Raw genomic sequence first — 17,910 nt, 5'->3', positions numbered from 1 at the left:
TGCCTAGTTATAATTAATTCTAACTACAGTAAGTAGGTGAGATTTGTGTTACAACTGGTCAAACACAATTTTCCATTGCAAAAAAGTTTGAGAATTTATTTTGGTGGGTCATGGCTTATGAACTCAACCAGAATACAGAACTTTTCCCAGTGCATTTCGAGGATTTTCTTCAATAGAATCATGTAAATTCGGAATTCAAGGAACCTTGCAAAAAATCATGTAAGCTATACTCAAATATTTGAAGGTTGGCCCTCAGAGCACAAAAGCTTTAATTTTTTGATTCGTTGTATGTATATTCTCAGCCTCGCTAATCATTTATTATTCACTGGATTGGACTGGACTAAGAATCTGTCATTCTCAAAAATGCATCTATCCACTTGTTCTGACTTTGTCCCAACCAAATGTTGACATAATAGTTCCACTTATGTTGGTATATTTAATATATAATATGATGATGATATACAGTTGTGGTCAAAAATGGACATCTACTTGTAAAGGACATGTATTTTATGGCAGTCTTGAGTTCCACTGATTTTTACACCTGTCATTTTTCTGTGATGGAATGAGTGAAACATACTACTTTGTGATAATATAAAATAACATAACATGAATTTCTTATAGGTTTTCTGAAAATGTGACCAAATATGGTAGATCAAGAATATACATACAGTAATTCTGAAATAAAAAATTTGGTTAAATGTCTCTCTGCCATTTTCTTTTGATAGCCAACCACACACGTGTGCTTGCACTGAATGTTCTGTTGTCTCCACAGCCTCCCATAGCTCCTAAAGTTTCCCACGAGGGGGACACGTCTAACTTTGATGTTTACCCAGAGGAAGACTGGAAGAAAGACCCTCCTGTGCCTCAGAAGGACTTGGAGATCTTCAAGAACTTCTGATCACTCAGCCTGGCTTATTTACTGATGAAATATCTTGAAAATTGACACAACATATTGTAAAGTTACTGTTACAGGTACTTTCATGGAGGAAATCCTTATTTATCAAAGTGGGAGAGTCGCATTGTATCTGAAATAATTGCCTCCCCAAAGACAAACTCCAAAGGATTGATACTGTGACGTGTGTCATACCACAGAGATGATTTGCTTTTTATATTTTTATTTATCTGACATCAAAGTCAAACTTTTGCTGTTTTAATTGTTTTTTATCACAGTCTGTTCTCTGAACCTGCTCATATGCAAAAAAGGAAAAAAAGAAAAGACTGTTACTTTCTAGGCTTAAAAAAGAAAAATCAGGTCTTTTTTTAATATAATCATGTTTTAATTTTGTATCTCTTTTTAAAATGTTCATGCGGTCATATTTAATGTGACTCTAGACTGGTGCTGTAATTGCCAGCTGGCCAGTAGTCATTAATGTGCTGTGTTAGACTCCTGATACTGTATGTAGTTGTGAATCAGCCACTTTATTTGAAAATGCGTGACCAGTAGCACTTGTTAAAAGGTGCCTTACCTCACCATGATGGATGTGATGTCTTGCAAATACATCAAGTTCACTTGAAACGGAGCTTTTCACAGCCATTGGTGCTGCATTTAGTAATAATGGAAGTTGGTGTGAGGTGTTGTTACAGAGAACAGGCAGTTGAATGTTCTCTCATGTCTCCTACTTTTTCCTCCAGCTGTTTTTTTTTTTTTTTTTTTTACTATTTGACCTCTAAAAACAAGTTCATTGACAGCCAAGACTTCCACACAGCTGTTCCACAAATGAACTACTGACTTCCGGTTGACTTTATACTCATCATCATGCTCATCCTTATCATCATTGTTGTCATGCCTTTAAAGCCAAGCCACGTGTAGGAAAAGGTGTTGGGATGTGAGGCAGTCAATAATTAACCTGTCACTCTACAGAGCTGCATTAAAGTTGGCTGCTAGTATTCATTGACATTTCAGTTTACTGTAGTCAAGGTTTAATTATGTGTTTTGGGGCAATGCCTTTACAATAAATGATTTAGTCTGCTATTCATATCTAAGCAACAATTTTTGAACATCCCCATTCATTACTCAAAAATATGTCATTGGCATTTGGACTAAAAACAGCACCATGTTTTGGCATGGGCATGATGTTTCAGGTATCAGTGACAGACTACACTGGCTGCATAGCAACAGTAGCACATCAGCAGCAAATTATCATGTGGCCTGTGTAGACAGGACATTAGACCATAAAAGAGGGCTGCAACCAATGTTTATTTTCATCTCAGATGAATCAATTTGTTTTTTGATCTATAAAATGTCAGAAAATGGTTCCTCAAAGATGACATCCTCAGATGTCTAGTATTGTCCAAAAATTACTATATTGGAATATCAAAATAGTAATAGTTGGCAATTAATCAATATTCATTGCAACTGTACTATAAAATATAATGCAAACAAGTTTTTAACAGAAAACTAGTTCATTTGAATAGTTTTTTGTCATGTTGTGCAAATGGTAATTGTTTCATGGTTCATTTGATCTCTTATCATTTCATACTACTCATGTTGGTGTTATTCCTAGAACATTATAATTGATAATGTTCAGGGAGCATCAGTTTAAATTGAGAAAGTAACAACATCCACAACTGAATCAAGCTGTTGCTTTTACACCAACTTCACTTATAATTGTCAATTTTATTGAGTTGTCTGCTACAGTTTGTTCAGGTTTATCATAACATGGCTTGTGTTAAATTTTAACAAAGTTAACCATGTGTCAGAAAAGACACCTTCCCCCATGTGTTCATTTTTCTGGTCTTTTTCTTTAGTTGCAAAGCTATGACATTGCAAAAAAACATGATTGATCAAATTTAATGATGATCCTGGAGCAACATTAATTATAATGTTCCAGGAAAAACATGCATAGTCCCTCAGATGATTGATTAATCATCACAGCACTCTGCTGGAGGACGTCACACTACACTGAAACAGAATTTGAGCCAGCTGTCCTGCTGGTCAGCTCTGTGTCACAGCCTTCCCGGGCTGTGTTTCTAACACAGTACTAATGCTGGTCTGAACAAAGCCATTGTTTTGTTTTGTTTTTTTCAGCGTGTGTTTGAGGACATGATGTCATCTGCCAACGTCTCACTGGTTTTGATCCTGTTTTGATATGCGGCTGGCAACAGCTGACATCAGTATGCGTGTGTTACCTTTGTGTGCGCGTGGAGTAAACACTTGGAACACTGAAGTGTTTTTGTGTGTTTTCTCTTACCAACCTGGATGACAGTTGTTCAGCCAAAACACTTAGCAGGCACCTGTCATCCTCATCACTGTTTCCTTTTTCACACTTACCATCACACTCACCACCATCAACTAAAGACAAAAGCTTCTTTCTATGATTGATTTTATTTTTTTTTCTCTCACGTCACAACTGTTCCTGAGTATCATCATGTGGAGTGGATCAGTCTGAACAGAGCCAATGTCAATGACTGATACGTTAACTGATATTCTTCTTTTAATGCAGAAGTAGAGTCTGTCTGTTGAATGAGGATCCTTTAAATGTGGCTGTTACAGGATTTTAAAAAAAGAAAAATCAAATCAAAAATATGTACTGAGTGGGACATTTTACAGTTGAACTTTGAAACTACATTGATAAATGCAGTAAACTGGCAACAAAATTAGGATCACTGACAACAAATACAACACAAGAAGCTGATTTTTAATCAGGGGCTGTATTCACAAATCATCTTGAGGCCAAATGTTTCTCTAAATTAGCTGAATAAGAATAACTATCTTCTTTTGTTCAACACATTCTTCAGGTAGACTCCTTTCAGCTAGTAAGACCATTTAGCTCCACAGCTAACTAAGCTACTTGCAAACTGCAGCTAGTTGCTACAACCAAAGATAGCTACAGCAAATAGTATAGGGTGGTGTTCTGATGAGTCCTAAAGCCTGTATATCAGTTATCATCCATGTGCATCTGGTTTCCTTATCTCAAAGTCTGTGAGTTGTTTTTTTTGTTTTGTTTTGTTTTTTTGTTTTTTTAATTGGTTTTCGGTTAAATGTATAAATTGAGGTATGTGGTTACCACAGGCTTACGATATTTATAGTTTGATCAAAGAAATAAAATACATCAATGAATGTCCCACAATTCAATTATATATTGCTTAAGCACCTTAGACAACAGTGGTTACAAACTAAATGAGACGGTAGAGGTTGTCAGGGACATTAAACATCTTACCGTTTTAGCTTACACATATACATTACATCACTACCATATACATCCCTACACCACTCTACTGTATATTGTGCAGCAAGAGGAGGTTATGCTGCCCCCTGTAGTTTTGGAGCTAACTTCAAATTCTGACCATTTCTAACAAATTATACCTTTAAGTGTCAACTTTGAGCTGGAACTTTTAGTGTCACATATTACGACCCTGAGTAGTAAGATGAGACACTTTGTGAATACAGCCCCAAACGAGTCTGTTATAACTGTCAAATGATTCAGTACATCACAAATATTAAACCACCTCGTACATATTGTTGGCTGACATTTCTTGTTACTATATACTCTATACACTTATACTGATATTACTGTGAACATATTAATCAATAACCATGCTGATATACCACTGGAAAATGATAAAATTCATGTCTGAACAAAATATGAAATGGCAGCTTCATATTGAATCCATTGCCATTGTTTTTAAAACACACTAGTCGATTTGACATTATGTATTCAACATCAACGAGACAGACTTCTGTTCAACATAAGAATCATGTCATCATCATATCCTCCCTTCTAGAGTGAACATGTGCAGTATACTATATGGGCCTGCACAACACATGTATTCCCACAGTAGTAGGTCCTGTGTCTCTCCTGTTTATATTTAGCTGATAATAATGTAAAAAGCATCATATCACTTTCCACTGTTTGGAAATGCCTGTACCATCACATACCACACTGTATGTAAAGCTTTTTCTGCCAAGTAGAGGAAACTGGACTGCACTTAGTGAGGTTCACGTCTATTTAGAGCAGTTTTTGTACAAAGCATGTTGTCTTTGACTTCCAGCCCCAGCCCATTATGTCTTACCATCGATATGCTTTAGATTTCAACCTTTGCCTTTAAAATGTTTGCTTTGTCAGCACAGTCATACATCATTTTATACCCAGTGCATAACATTGCCTTTTAATATATGGTAACTCCCTTTATACTCTGAATTATGGAACTCTAAGCAATGGCTCATGTTTGTATGAAGACTGAAGACTCTTTGGAAATGTTTGGAAAAGTTAAATGAAAGAAAACACGTTTCTCTTCTTCTCTTGTCCTGCCTGTTCATTCCTGTCGTCCCATCACTCAGCAGCTGCTGCCAAGCATCGCTCTGAAGGTCAGCTGGCAGCCTGTGTACTCAGTCAAAGCTTTTTTTATTTACAAAATGGAAATCTGACATTTGGGAAATGGAATGATGTTGAAAGCTTCTACAGTCTAAGGTTTTCATGACAAAATATACTCATTCTCTCTGCAAATAGCTCTGTGTGTGGCTGCAACAAAGTGGAGCATCAGTATACAGTACACTGCAGGAGACAGCACAGTCTTCTATCTGTTTAGACGACATGCTGCTTTCTTCCACAGACTGTGGTCTGCTCCACATAACAAATAAAAAAAAAACTTTGTCAACTCTATTTCCATTGATACTAAGCTGACTGATATGGTCTGAAATTTTAACGTTGGGATATGATTTATCTGTACAGCAAACATGTAACATTACAAGACTAAAATCAATACTCTATCATTTAAACAAAAAAAAATAACAATTCATATCAGAAGCCCAGTCTGTAGTGGTATTTGAAAACAGCCATCTGCTGAAATTAATTTGAAGAGAGTTGAGTTTGTGGAACATAACACAAGCTACCAGAGGTTAAAAATGATATGCTGCTTTCACTGTCAACCTATATGCTTGTGTTTCTTACAAGGTAAGTTTGGAGCAGCGTTACAATTAGTATAACCACAATGTGCATATTACTAAGGTGATTAAGGTATAGTTAAGGAATATTCTGATGCTATGTCTGTAGTGATTACTGACTGCTAGTGTCCTATGTGCCGGTGACAATTCAATAATTCATACGCTAATCACGGCATAAGTTTACAAAAATGTCTAATAGGTTGTAAATGATGTGATGACATAAAAGGTACAAACGGTCAAACATTTTTCTGTCAATTGCTCAACACCATAACTCAGTAACAGGAGGGCAGATGGTGTTTTATTGACCAATCATAAACCCACAGAGGTAATATGACTTATAAGGCCCAACACACCAATCTGACATCATACAACTAGCTGTGACAATGATGGACTGTTGCGTCACTTCATGTCTCCTTTATCCCAGCCAAAAAGCTGCAGTTACTGCAAAGACTACAGCTGGCGGTCAACTAACTTGTATGTTCTGTGTCTGCATTAAAGGAAATACCTCTCTGCCACTATACAAACTGTTGTTATGATTAAGCAGTATTTTGGATACCGCTCTCTCTAATACAGCGACTCCTAATGGAGAAGACAAAGGCTAGATCTGCATACCTACACAGCCAATCAGAGTCATTTCTCTTGCCGCTGACTATTCTACATGTTGAATTGGTCAAAAGCCCTCTGACAAGGGCTGTCCAGTGCCGATGGTGCAGAAACACCCCATTGCCAAGATAGACTGCCTTGGCAATGTCTGACAGCTGATCCTTAGCCTGGTGTGTAGGGGCCTTAACAGTCATGCAGCAGCAGTCCAACACAAACTCACTTGTGTGTGTTAAGCTTCAGTTGTCATAGCATCATGTGAAGAAGCTCTCTATCAATCTTCCATACACCTTTGTAAGAAAAGTCTCTAAGTCTCTGAAGACAGCAGTTTTTTCACTGGAAATTATTGAATCAGACAGCTACAGCAAGGCCACTCCTAAATAAACCCAACCTAGATTCAGCTGACATCCGAAACTACAGACCTGTATCTCTTCTCTCAATACTCTCTCAAACCCTGGAATGTGCCGCCTACAACCATCTGTCCTCCTATCTTTCACAAAACAGCTTCCTTGACCCCAATCAGTCAGACTTCAGAACTACTCACTCAACTGAGATGGCCCTCCTCACAGTGACTGAATCCCTCCAATCCGCCAGAGCCCCCTCGTCCCACTCATCTGTCCTCATTGTCCTCGATCTTCTGCATTTGACAGTCAACCACCAAATCCTCCTTGTCACTCTGGCTGAACTCTGCATTGCTGATGTTAAAATAATTCTGCGATATTTTAAAACTGGAGGAAGGAAATCGGAGTCAGCTCAAAGTCCAAACAAGATTTTAATCTTGTACGTGAGTAGCATTCACAGAGCAACACACAGGTCTGTTACAAAGTGTAGATGCAATGACTTAGGAGAAAACATGGTATTTATCTGTCTCTGTAGATGTGTTTTCACTCTTAATTTCTAATTTATTCCCTCCTGCATTTAAGGAAACAGTTCACAGAGAAGGCAGTGTTAACCTTCAGTGATTATTAAATATCTTACATGAGTCATAATACAACCTGAGACAAGGTCACAGGTCACAGGTTGCAGGTCACTTTAAACAGTTACATTGAACATTCCTGTGTAAGACTTCAGCTCACGTCTCTCTTCATGAAATACAACATTTCCATCACAGCTGACTCTGCTTGAACCTGGTTAACACCATACCTGAGAAAATCACACCTTTCAGGTCATGTGGAATGACTCCTTGTGCAAACCCTGCTTTCTGGAAAATGGTGTCCCTCAAGGCTCAGTACTAGGCCTGCTTCTGTTTTCACTATACTCTAGATCACTAGGCTCTGCAATTACATCACACGTATTCTCTTACCACTGTTACACAGACAACACGTAATTGTTCCTCTCCCCTCTCCCATCCTCCGACCCCGACGTTTAAACGCTCTTCTTGAAATGTCTGGCAAACATCTCCACTTGGACAACTGCCTATCACCTCAAGCTCAATCTTCATAAAACTGAACTTCTCTTCATCCCAGGGAAAGACTGCTCTCGCATGGACCTGTCAATTGAGCATAATCCTCGACGACAGACTATCCTGCATGCCCAGCATCACTGCTGTGGCCCGATCCTGCACAGCCCACTACAACATCTGCAGGAGTCTGTCTTTCCTCACAGTGGCAGCAATGCAACTCCCTCTTGGATGGACTCCCAGCCTCTGCAACTAAACTGTTACAGTGTGTCAAGAATGCTGCAGCATGCCTCATTTTCAATCTGCCCAAATTCTTGTATTTGCCCCCCATCCTCCATGACCTCCACTGGCTTCCTGTTGCAGCCTGCATCCGATTCAAGATGACAGTACTGGCCTTCAAGGTCATCAATGGAACTGCACCCATCTACCTCCAAACACTTGTCAGACCACACGCCAAAGCATGAGCACTACATCAGCTGGGCGGCTGGTACCGCCATCGCTGAGAGGAAACAAAGCTTTCCCAGTGAATTCGCAACTCTGCTCTGTTCTGGCGCCTCAGTGGTGGAACAAAGTCCCAACCAATGTCAGGACAGAGGAGTCACTCGTCATCTTCCGCAAAAGACTCAGGACTCACTTCACCTCAACCCTTCATAGCATGACTCCCTCCCACTTCCCCCCTCCAGTGAACTTCTTGGTGAGTGTCTTGACTTCCTGACAGTTCCAGGAGGTCACTGTTTGTTCTTTTCCCAGAGTATGACTAACGAGACACTTCATTATTGAAGAAGTTTCTGAGGAATGTCTTTGACATAGACTTTGTCTGCATGTGGTATAATGGGAAGCTGTGAGTAATCCTGAATTGTTCATATATGATCTCCAATTCCTCAGAGACTGAGCGTGTCTGCAGCAGGAACATTATGACTGTCCCCCAGAGAGCTGCAGATCCTCTCATGGCCTTGTGGGATGGCCAATGTGTGACGTTGTCCTCTTGCCTGCATTTGTTTTTTCAGCCCTAATCTTCATGCACAGATGGTTAATATTAAGAATCTTTGGTTATAATGAATTTGATGATAGCAACAAGGTGTTTCTGGTTTTTCTTTTAAAACCGCCTCATGATGAACCCTGACGTGGCAATTCCCATGTGTGACTGTATTCCCGGCAGCGGTTATCATCTGTATCTCTTTAAGTGTAATCACATTTTAATTTAGCTTTTTACATGGACTATGTTGAAATCTATGAGCTTTAATTTCCTCTCTCAGTCTCTGAAACCCAGAGGAAGGACTGGTGTTAATGTGCTGAACACTGTGTTTCATGGAGGATCATTATGTTTACAGTGGAAAAATGAGTCATGTTTGTCTGGAGTCCCTGTTAGCCTCGCTCTAAGTAATGACAGCTAGGATGTTGGAGCTGCACACTTCTAATAGTCAGCTAATTAATGCCTTATGAGGTGCTTTCAAGCTGAGTTTGGTGGAGTGACGGCAGAAGCGGTGGGAGTGCAGGGTGATACTTCCCAGAAAACCTTCTGACAGGAAACAGTCATAATCAGGAGGAAAGAAAAACTCCTAGTATCTTGTATCAGTTGCAAAAACACTGCAGTATTTACACTTAACAACTGCACACATTGAATTCAATACAATTTGAAAGTAAGCCCTAGTGGTCCTATAGCTCCTGTTCAGCAGGACAATGCGGTATTAGTCACTCATTAAAATGTAATTAAATCTGTAGTCTGTTGCTAGTTTTTTTGTTATATTTTCTTAAATTGTCATTATGATCTGACAGTAGAATATGATACAGGTCAGCTGTGTAAAAATCCACTGTCTGTGGGTCCACCCAGTGGCCCTAATTTGATTTGCAAGAATCCATTGCTCCCGGGTCAATACAATCAGAGCCAAGTAGAATGTCTGAGAGGTGTCAATCACTCTCGAATTCAAGTTTGTGGGTACAATTAGAAAAGTATTGAAATGATGTCTCGTAGGTCACAGGGGAAAATAATGGAACCCCAATTCCCCCAAACGTGCATGCGCCAAATCCAAAGATGGCTGACAGCAGTGGACCGGGTGTAGCTGCCAGCTCAGGTGAAGCATCACAGGTAAAGTCAATAACATGTATATCCAATATTTATTTCAGAAAATTGTACTATTTAAATAATATACAGTTCATGGACTAACGACATGCTGGTGACGCTAAGTTAGTGCTAGTACTACTAGCATTAGAAGTTGGCTTATGCTAGTTAATTAGCACTGACCTGCAAAATATGAAATAATTAATATGAGACATAATGTTGATCAGAATATATATATATATATATATATATATATATATATATATATATATATATATATATATATATATATATATATATATATATATAATGTGTGTGTGTGTGTGTGTGTGTGTGTGTGTGTGTGTGCATGGAGTATTAACAGTAATACACTTTAACTGCACACTTGGAACACACTAATGTAAACTTTAACAAACATAAACTGTGACACTGTGCACACATATTTTTTGATAGCCATCTTCCTCATATACTTGAAATATGTTTCATTCTATGTTTTAACCACAAGGCTATGGTGGTGGCGGTTACAGTAATACTCGCAATAGCACATATGGCCGTACAATGTTGCAGTCGAGCTACATAGCTTGTTGCTAAATCTAGCTTGTTAGCTTGTATACTAACTTCGGTGTTTAGATTTGTGTTTATGGCTACTGGTTAGCAAAAGTTTCTTTCAAATGACCGTGTAGTTATAACATTAGTTTGTGTTCAATATGCTCTAAAGTGGTTGAATTGATTTAGAGAAATTATGCTACTCATGCTTCAGAAAGGCAGAATGACGTTGCACCGGTAAATAATTACGTGGGATCTCCGTCTATAGCGATGTTAAGAATATTGTTTGTTACAGGGGATATCTACTGTGATTTGTTGATAGTTGTATTGCTCAGAAACAGAGCAATCAGGGCTTATGTTGTTGTTATTTTGAATGCGCCGTTTTGGTTATCTGGCGTCCTCTGTTACCGTGGATACAAGCCTGATTGTGCACAGCAGGCTCCTCTGTGGGGAGGGGCTTTGAAGGCAGGGCTGCAGCACAGCAGAGAGGAAGAAGACCTGGAAGCTGTATCATTCAAATACTCTGACTAAGTCCATTTTTTTCTCAAAACCCCAAATGCAGGTTTAAGGCTTTAAGTTGTGCAAAATAACTGTGTGGCCACTTCAGCTGACCTAATTCCAGCCACTGATCCTCACCTTTCAGCCATGTTTAACACAAATATGGGACAATTAATACTAACTGGTTGGAGCAGAGGGACACATACTGGTATTATGGATCAATGAGCGAGCCTTTTAGCATTAACAGGCAGATAGCTGTGGGCAGAGCTTGGCACTTCTGGAGGAATAAACACTGGGAGTCACAACAGATTCTGCTCTGACCTGTAGCCATTTATTGATGGGAGGAGAGCACAGAGATTACTTAAACTCTTGTCATTAAAACATGGATTTATCTTCACTTCTCACCCTCTGATGCAAAAAGCCACAGAATCACCACATCCATGGTAATGGATGCTACTGTAATTCTCTTATTTGACCGCTGAACAGAGGGAAAATGTTGGTACAAAGAGGAGATGGAACAATAAAAACTGAGCCCGCTCTTTGCTCAGTACAGGGGCTCTTCCCCAAGGGACTCTTCCCCATTTCAGATTAGCCATTGTTAGGTGGAGCCAGGCACCTCCAAGATGGCTACAGCCGGTACCACCCACTTTGAGCTTACACTTCACCCACTTTGTTACTACACTTACTACAACTATAAAAGTTTCACCAGCTTGTCCCATAGGAGAACCCTTTCAGAGGGTTTTACCTAGAAAACCAGAAAGCCCCTACAGAGGTTTACCCCAGAACTTCTTCTAGGGATTCCATCCAGAAACTTTTCACATTTTAAGTTGCTACTAATACTTCACCAAGGTGGTTCCACAGAGAACCCTTGTATATTCAAAGGGTTTCATCTAGAACCCATCTATAGGGGATCTCCATCTATGGAGAACCCTTTTATATTCCAAGTAGAACCCAATGTTTAAACTGATAAAACTTCCACACCGTTTTTAAAAAGTCAAACTTGCATTTAAAAATAGAACAATAATGGATAGGAAGGGGAGACAATCTGAGAACAAGCCAACAGGAGTGACTGTGTATGTCTTGGGGAACAGGTCAAAAGTAAATGTACAACCAGTGGAATCAGCAACATGACTGACAGGACACAAGCCAGACACATCTTGCTTGCAGCTGAATTTATCTGATCTGAAAAGAAACACAGTTAGCATTATGTCAGGGTCCACTTACTACACCAGATAAATCAGAAGCCATCTACAAACAATAAAGTAATGCAGGGCACATAATAATGGTGACAGTTGAAAAGCTGAATAAGTCTGTCCTCTAACTCCTAGACTTAAAGCCTTCACGAGCCACACTCACATATTTCGAGTGCTTGAATAGGTCCAATCCATCAAAATTTAGGAAAATAACCTGAAATCCACGTTGAGTTGTATTTGGTAATTGGAAGGCTGCTTTTGGTGGCAGGCCGCAGTGTTGACATAGCAGCAACACTGGACTACCTGGGTCTGTTCTGTTTTCCTAAGTACTGTCTTAATCAACTAAAGACATGGCTACAAAGAAACTAGGAGAAGACATGGAGGAGGTTAAAAAAAGCTTTGAATTTCATGTCAGCTAAAGCAGGCAAAAAATTGAAGGGCACAGGGGTATATGTAAATGAGAATCTGACAAAAAGAAATGGTGAAATTGCAAGACAAGCTAGAATCCTATAAAAGGAAAAGCGGATTCGAGACAAGGAACTGTAAAATAATGATACGACAAAATGGCACACCTGAGCAGGCTAAAGTGATAGCCGTCAGAGACATTAAAGACCTGGAATGATACAAATGAAAATGAAACATGAAATGTGATTGAAATCAAATGTCAAACGTGTATTTTGTGTCATGGAATACAGGTATATGGCGAAATACTGCTTGTGGAAATTGTAAAAATGTGTGAATACACAGATTTTAAGTCTTTTGACTTCAAGATCATAAGCTTTATGAGTTGGAAAATGACACTGATCCAGAGATCCACTTCTACCAGAACATTGACATGATCTGCGAATATTATTCTGAGGATGAGTTTAGTTCCATTATGAAGCTGGAAGGGTTTTCAGTGATTCATTTTAACAATAGGAGTCTCTACAGTAACTTCTCCAAGATTAAAGATTACCTTCAACAGATTCAACAAATGTTTAGTAAAATAGCAATTTCAGAGACTTGGTTGAGTGATTAAAAAGATCTACATGATGGATTAGAGAGTTGTGAAATGTTTTGGCAAAATAGGAGCAATAAAAGGGTGGTGAGAATATTTCTGAATTATATTAAAAACATAATGATGAGACTATTTTGGTTTGTGGTGACTTCAGCATTGACTTGCTGAAATCTAATGATCATATGGAAACTGAAGAGTTTGTTGATATTGTGTTTAGTTTGAGTTTACATCAGTTAACTGTAAAACCTAGCAGAATAACCAAAGATGCTGAAACATGGATAATATTTTTACAAATGTAACTGATATGAAAATAGTGGATCATTAGTGACTGACTTTTTGCTGTTTGTTCATTGTGAAATGAACAAAAAGAATAGGAAGAAATACTCAGACAACAGTGGCTTGCAAAAAGTGTTCACCCGCCTTGAACTTTTCCACATTTTGTCACGTTTTAACCACAAATGTAAATGTATTTTTATTGGGATTTTATGGGATAGACCAATAAAGTGGTGCATGATTGTTAAGTGGAAGGACAATGATACATGGTTTTAATTGTAATTTTTCTTTTTTTACAAATAAAAAAACAGAAAAGTGGGGTGTGCAAAAGTATTCATCCCGCTTTACTCTCATGCCCTTAAATAAAATCCAGTGCAACCAGTTGTCTGCAGAAGTCACCTAATTAGTAAATGGATTCCACCTGTGTGTAATCTCAGTATAAATACAGCTGTTCTGTGAAAGCCTCAGAGGTTTGCTAGAGAACATTAGTGAACAAACAGCATCATGAAGCCTAAGGAACACACCAGACAGGTCAGGGATAAAGTTGAGGATAAGTTTGATAAGAAAAGTTTGATAAGTTAGGATATGAAAAAATATCCCAAGCTTTGGACATCACACAGAGCACTGTTCAGTCCATCACCTGAAAATGGAAAGAGTATGGCACAACTGCAAATCTACCAAGACATGGCTGTGCACCTAAACTGACAGGCTGGGCAAGGAGAATATTGATCAGAGAAGCAGCCAAGAGGCCCATGATAACTCTGGAGGAGCTGCAGTGATCCACAGCTCAGGTAGGCGAATCTGTCCACTGGACAATTATTAGTCATGCACTCCATAAATCAGGCCTTTATGGAAGAGTGGCAAGAAGAGAGCCATGGTTGAAACAAAGCCATGCAGTTTGCCACAAGCCATGGTGGGGGCACACAAACATGTGGAGGAAGGTGCTCTGGTCAGATGAGACCAAAATTGACATTTTTGGCCTAAATGCAAAACATTATGTGAAACATGGTGGTGGCAGCATCATGCTGTGGGGATGCTTTTCTTCAACAGGGACAGGGAATCTGATCAGAGTTGATGGGAAGTTGGATGGAGCCAAATACAGGACAATCTCTAAGAAAACCTGTTAGAGTATGCAAAAGACTTAAGACTGGGACGGAGGTTCACCTTCCAGCAGGACGACAGTTAACATACAGCCAGAGCTACAATGAAATGGTTTAGATTGAAGCATATTCATGTGTTAGAATGATCCAGTCAAAGTCCAAACCTAAATCAACTTCAGAATCTCTGGCAAGACTTGAAATTTACTGTTGACAGACTCTCTCCATCCAGTCAGCTTGAGCTATTTTGCACGGAAGAATGAGCAAATATTTTAGTCTCTATATTGTGCATCGCTGGTGGGGACTTACCCCAAAAGACTTGCAGTTATTGCAACGAAAGGTGGTCCTACAAAGTATTGACACAGGGGGTGAATGCTTTTGCACACCACACTTTTCTGTTTTTTATTTAGCCTTAAAAGCCTTCACTTTCAAACATTAGACGTTCAGAGGTTGGATTATGTCTTATATCTTATTGTTACTGTTAACATGTTCGACAGAATTTTTACTTCATGTGATCTGCTGTGATCCACGCTTATTTCCAGAGTGTAAAGCTGTAAAGTCTAGTTAAATGTTTGAATTGGATAAAGAGCTATTTTAAGATTATCCTTATAATTTTTTTTTTTTTTTTTTTTTTTTTTTTTTTTGCTGTATCAGATCCCTTTTGTCTGTTGACATAACACAAAGCGTCTTGCATTTAATTTTTTTTTAGGGAGCAAGGAGCAGACGGAACAATTAGCCTAATTAAACTCCGAGGTCAGAACGACCATCTTTTCACCGGAGCCAAACATTCTGCCGCAGCTGGATGGAAGTGAGGCAGTATTAAATAATTAATAGCTCATTTGTCAGTCCTGAAGTCACTTTTTGTGAATCTTTTAAATCCCTTTGAATTCCTTTTTCTCTTGCTTCTTTGTGCGTTTAGAACAATACTAGAAAAATACAAAGTAGGTGCGGGTTTAAATAATGATGTGTAAAACTTAATTGTATTTATTTTCTTCATGAAATTAATAAATACTATGCAGAAATTTGCTGATGTGGTTGATTTCCACTGCCTTAGGATTGCAAATATCCAGGGACGGTTGACGAGCAGGAGTGCCAGCACTGCTACTTGGCCCTGGTTTGTCCTCATGGATGATATCTTAGGACAGAGGCATTCCACTGTTCCCCCTGTCCTAATTGCCTCTATCCCTGGGGACTAACCAGGGCCAAGTGGTGCTGTGCCTGACCGGGAGGAGGAAGAGGAGAACTACGACGACGACGACGACGACAAGAAGCGGATGTCTGACTGCTAGTTCCGAGGATTTAATTTCTTGAATAAAAATGTTGTTCAATTGTAACACGTTATCAATTCAATTTAATATTTACAACAGTACAATTTATAACAGGGTTTGCTAACGGTATCAAATGCAAGTCAGGGATAACAAGGGATTGAAGTTTTGTTTTTATTATCAAAGTGACACATTATGGCTGAGCAGGAGTCCCTGGCAGTGCTGCTTGGCTGTGGGGCAGTACTCAGGGTGTTTGGGGGTCCAGTCTCCTCTGTCTACAACATCGTCCATCAGATGGGTTTGCAGGGCTGACTTGACCAAAGGCTGCCATGTCACTAAGATTTTTTTAAAAAAGAGGCAAGAATTATAATTACACAATATAATAATAATCCATCCATCCATCCATTTTCTTCCGCTTATCCGGGGCCGGGTCGCGGGGGCAGCTGCCTGAGCAGGGACACCCAGACTTCCCTCACCCCGGACACTTCCCCGAGCCCCTCCGCGAGGATCCCAAGGCGTTCCCGGCCAGCCAAGCGACATAGTCACTCCAGCGTGTCCTGGGTCTTCCTCGGGGTCTCCTCCCAGTGGGGCATGCCAGGAACACCTCCCGAGGAAGGCGTCCAGGGGGCATCTGATAATAATAATAATAATTAATAACAGACAAAACTATCTACCAAACACTTTAATTAGGAATAATGCCTTTAAAATTATGTTATGTGCCAACTACAGATAGTCGTGGTCGTGGTTAACCTCTTCCAGGGCAGACACCTCCGCAGACAGCCGGTCTGGCCATGGAGCATCACTGGTGGCCTCCAACCCCTCCTCCCCCTCATCCTCTGGCATGTTGTCCTGCAGCTCATCTTCTGGAGGCATGTCACCTGCCCCCAAGCAGATGTTATGCAGGACGGCACATGCTGTTATGACCTGACATGAAAAACCGTAAATATTCATTCATTTTGATTTACTCTGCTTCAATACTCCAAAAACAAGTTTAAAAAAGAGAGAAGAGAAAATGAATCCTGTTGAGTGTTGACGTACCTGAGGCACAAAGGTGTGGTGCACCTCCAGCGCTTTCAGGAGGATGGACCTGAACCTGGTCTTCATCATTCCAAAGGCACGCTCAGTGACAGCACGTGCCCTGGAATGATGGCCATTGAAGCGCTGGGCTGCCACACCCTGCACCAACCGCTTATAGGGAGTGATGAGGGGGTGTGGATGTTGGAGGCACGGGTACCCGCTGTCTGCATGGATGAAGTACTGCACAAAACTGCCTGAAGGATGATGGAGGAGAACAGTTTCCTGTTCTTACAGCAGTGACCATCAGGGCTGCATGGTGGCTTGATCCTGACATGGCAGCTGTTGATCACTTCAGCAGCTTTTGAAAAAGCTCTGTGTCTTGCCAGCCCTACAAACCCACAGTCTTCAGCGGTCTTTGGAAAGTGGATGACCTTGTGGCGAATGGCCACCACCTCCTCAGTAACTCGGTGGACGATACAAAACACACTCAAAACACAATAAACATGGGCTAGCATTAAAACAGTCCACCTTTCATCATTACTGTCCTTTGCTAGACTAAGCTTACAGAACTGAAAGATTAGATTTAGCTTACCTGGATTCTCCTAAGGTTTTTTCAACTTCTGTCACTTCAATCCAGCTTCTATTATCAACTCCTACACAAATGAAGGCTGCAGGTGACACAAATGGTGTGTGAACAGCTGCGAACAAACTCGCTAACAAGGGTAGGTAGATACTCCAACCCAACCCAACCCAAAGTCATCACCTTTTAATGATGACTTGTGATGGCCTAAATCTTGACTCTATTCGATGACGGGCCACATTTCCCACCATGCCTTACTGCTGGACTAAATAGTTAAAGTTGCTCTAAGTGTTAATTTCTTAATAATATAACTATTATATAGCTCTGTGTTCCAGCTGTAATCACTGTTATAGAGTGGATGGTCAGGAACCCTTGTCTCTCACCCTCTCTCACGCGGTAAAACTGTAAAAGATTTGATTGGTATCCCTACCTGATTCATCCAATTGGGACAGAGTCCTAAAGAGGCAGTCCTGTCTGTTCAGTGAACACGCAGAGCGCAGGA

At 39.9% G+C, this 17,910-nt stretch overlaps 1 protein-coding gene and 1 long non-coding RNA gene across 2 annotated transcripts in view; both read left to right on the top strand.

Annotated features, from left to right (window-relative positions):
- Positions 1-5,238, top strand: part of prkx (protein kinase X-linked) — a 40,751-nt gene extending 35,513 nt beyond the window's left edge. Inside the window, exon 9 of the mRNA XM_037091581.1 lies at positions 773-5,238. Within this exon, the coding sequence (XP_036947476.1) occupies positions 773-898 (126 nt within the window). The 3' untranslated portion in view covers positions 899-5,238. The remainder of the gene's footprint in view (positions 1-772) is intronic.
- Positions 5,239-13,948: 8,710 nt separating this feature from the next.
- On the top strand, positions 13,949-15,799 carry LOC119015561. Its single transcript, XR_005073392.1, has 3 exons — positions 13,949-14,240; positions 15,256-15,354; positions 15,601-15,799. It is a non-coding gene; the product is annotated as an uncharacterized LOC119015561 (long non-coding RNA).
- The last annotated feature ends 2,111 nt before the right edge of the window (positions 15,800-17,910 follow it).

Source organism: Acanthopagrus latus, chromosome 24 (genome assembly GCF_904848185.1).
Source record: "Acanthopagrus latus isolate v.2019 chromosome 24, fAcaLat1.1, whole genome shotgun sequence".
NCBI lineage: Eukaryota > Metazoa > Chordata > Actinopteri > Spariformes > Sparidae > Acanthopagrus > Acanthopagrus latus.
Note: the sequence above shows the minus strand (reverse complement) of the source record. Positions and strands in the feature narration are given on the sequence as shown.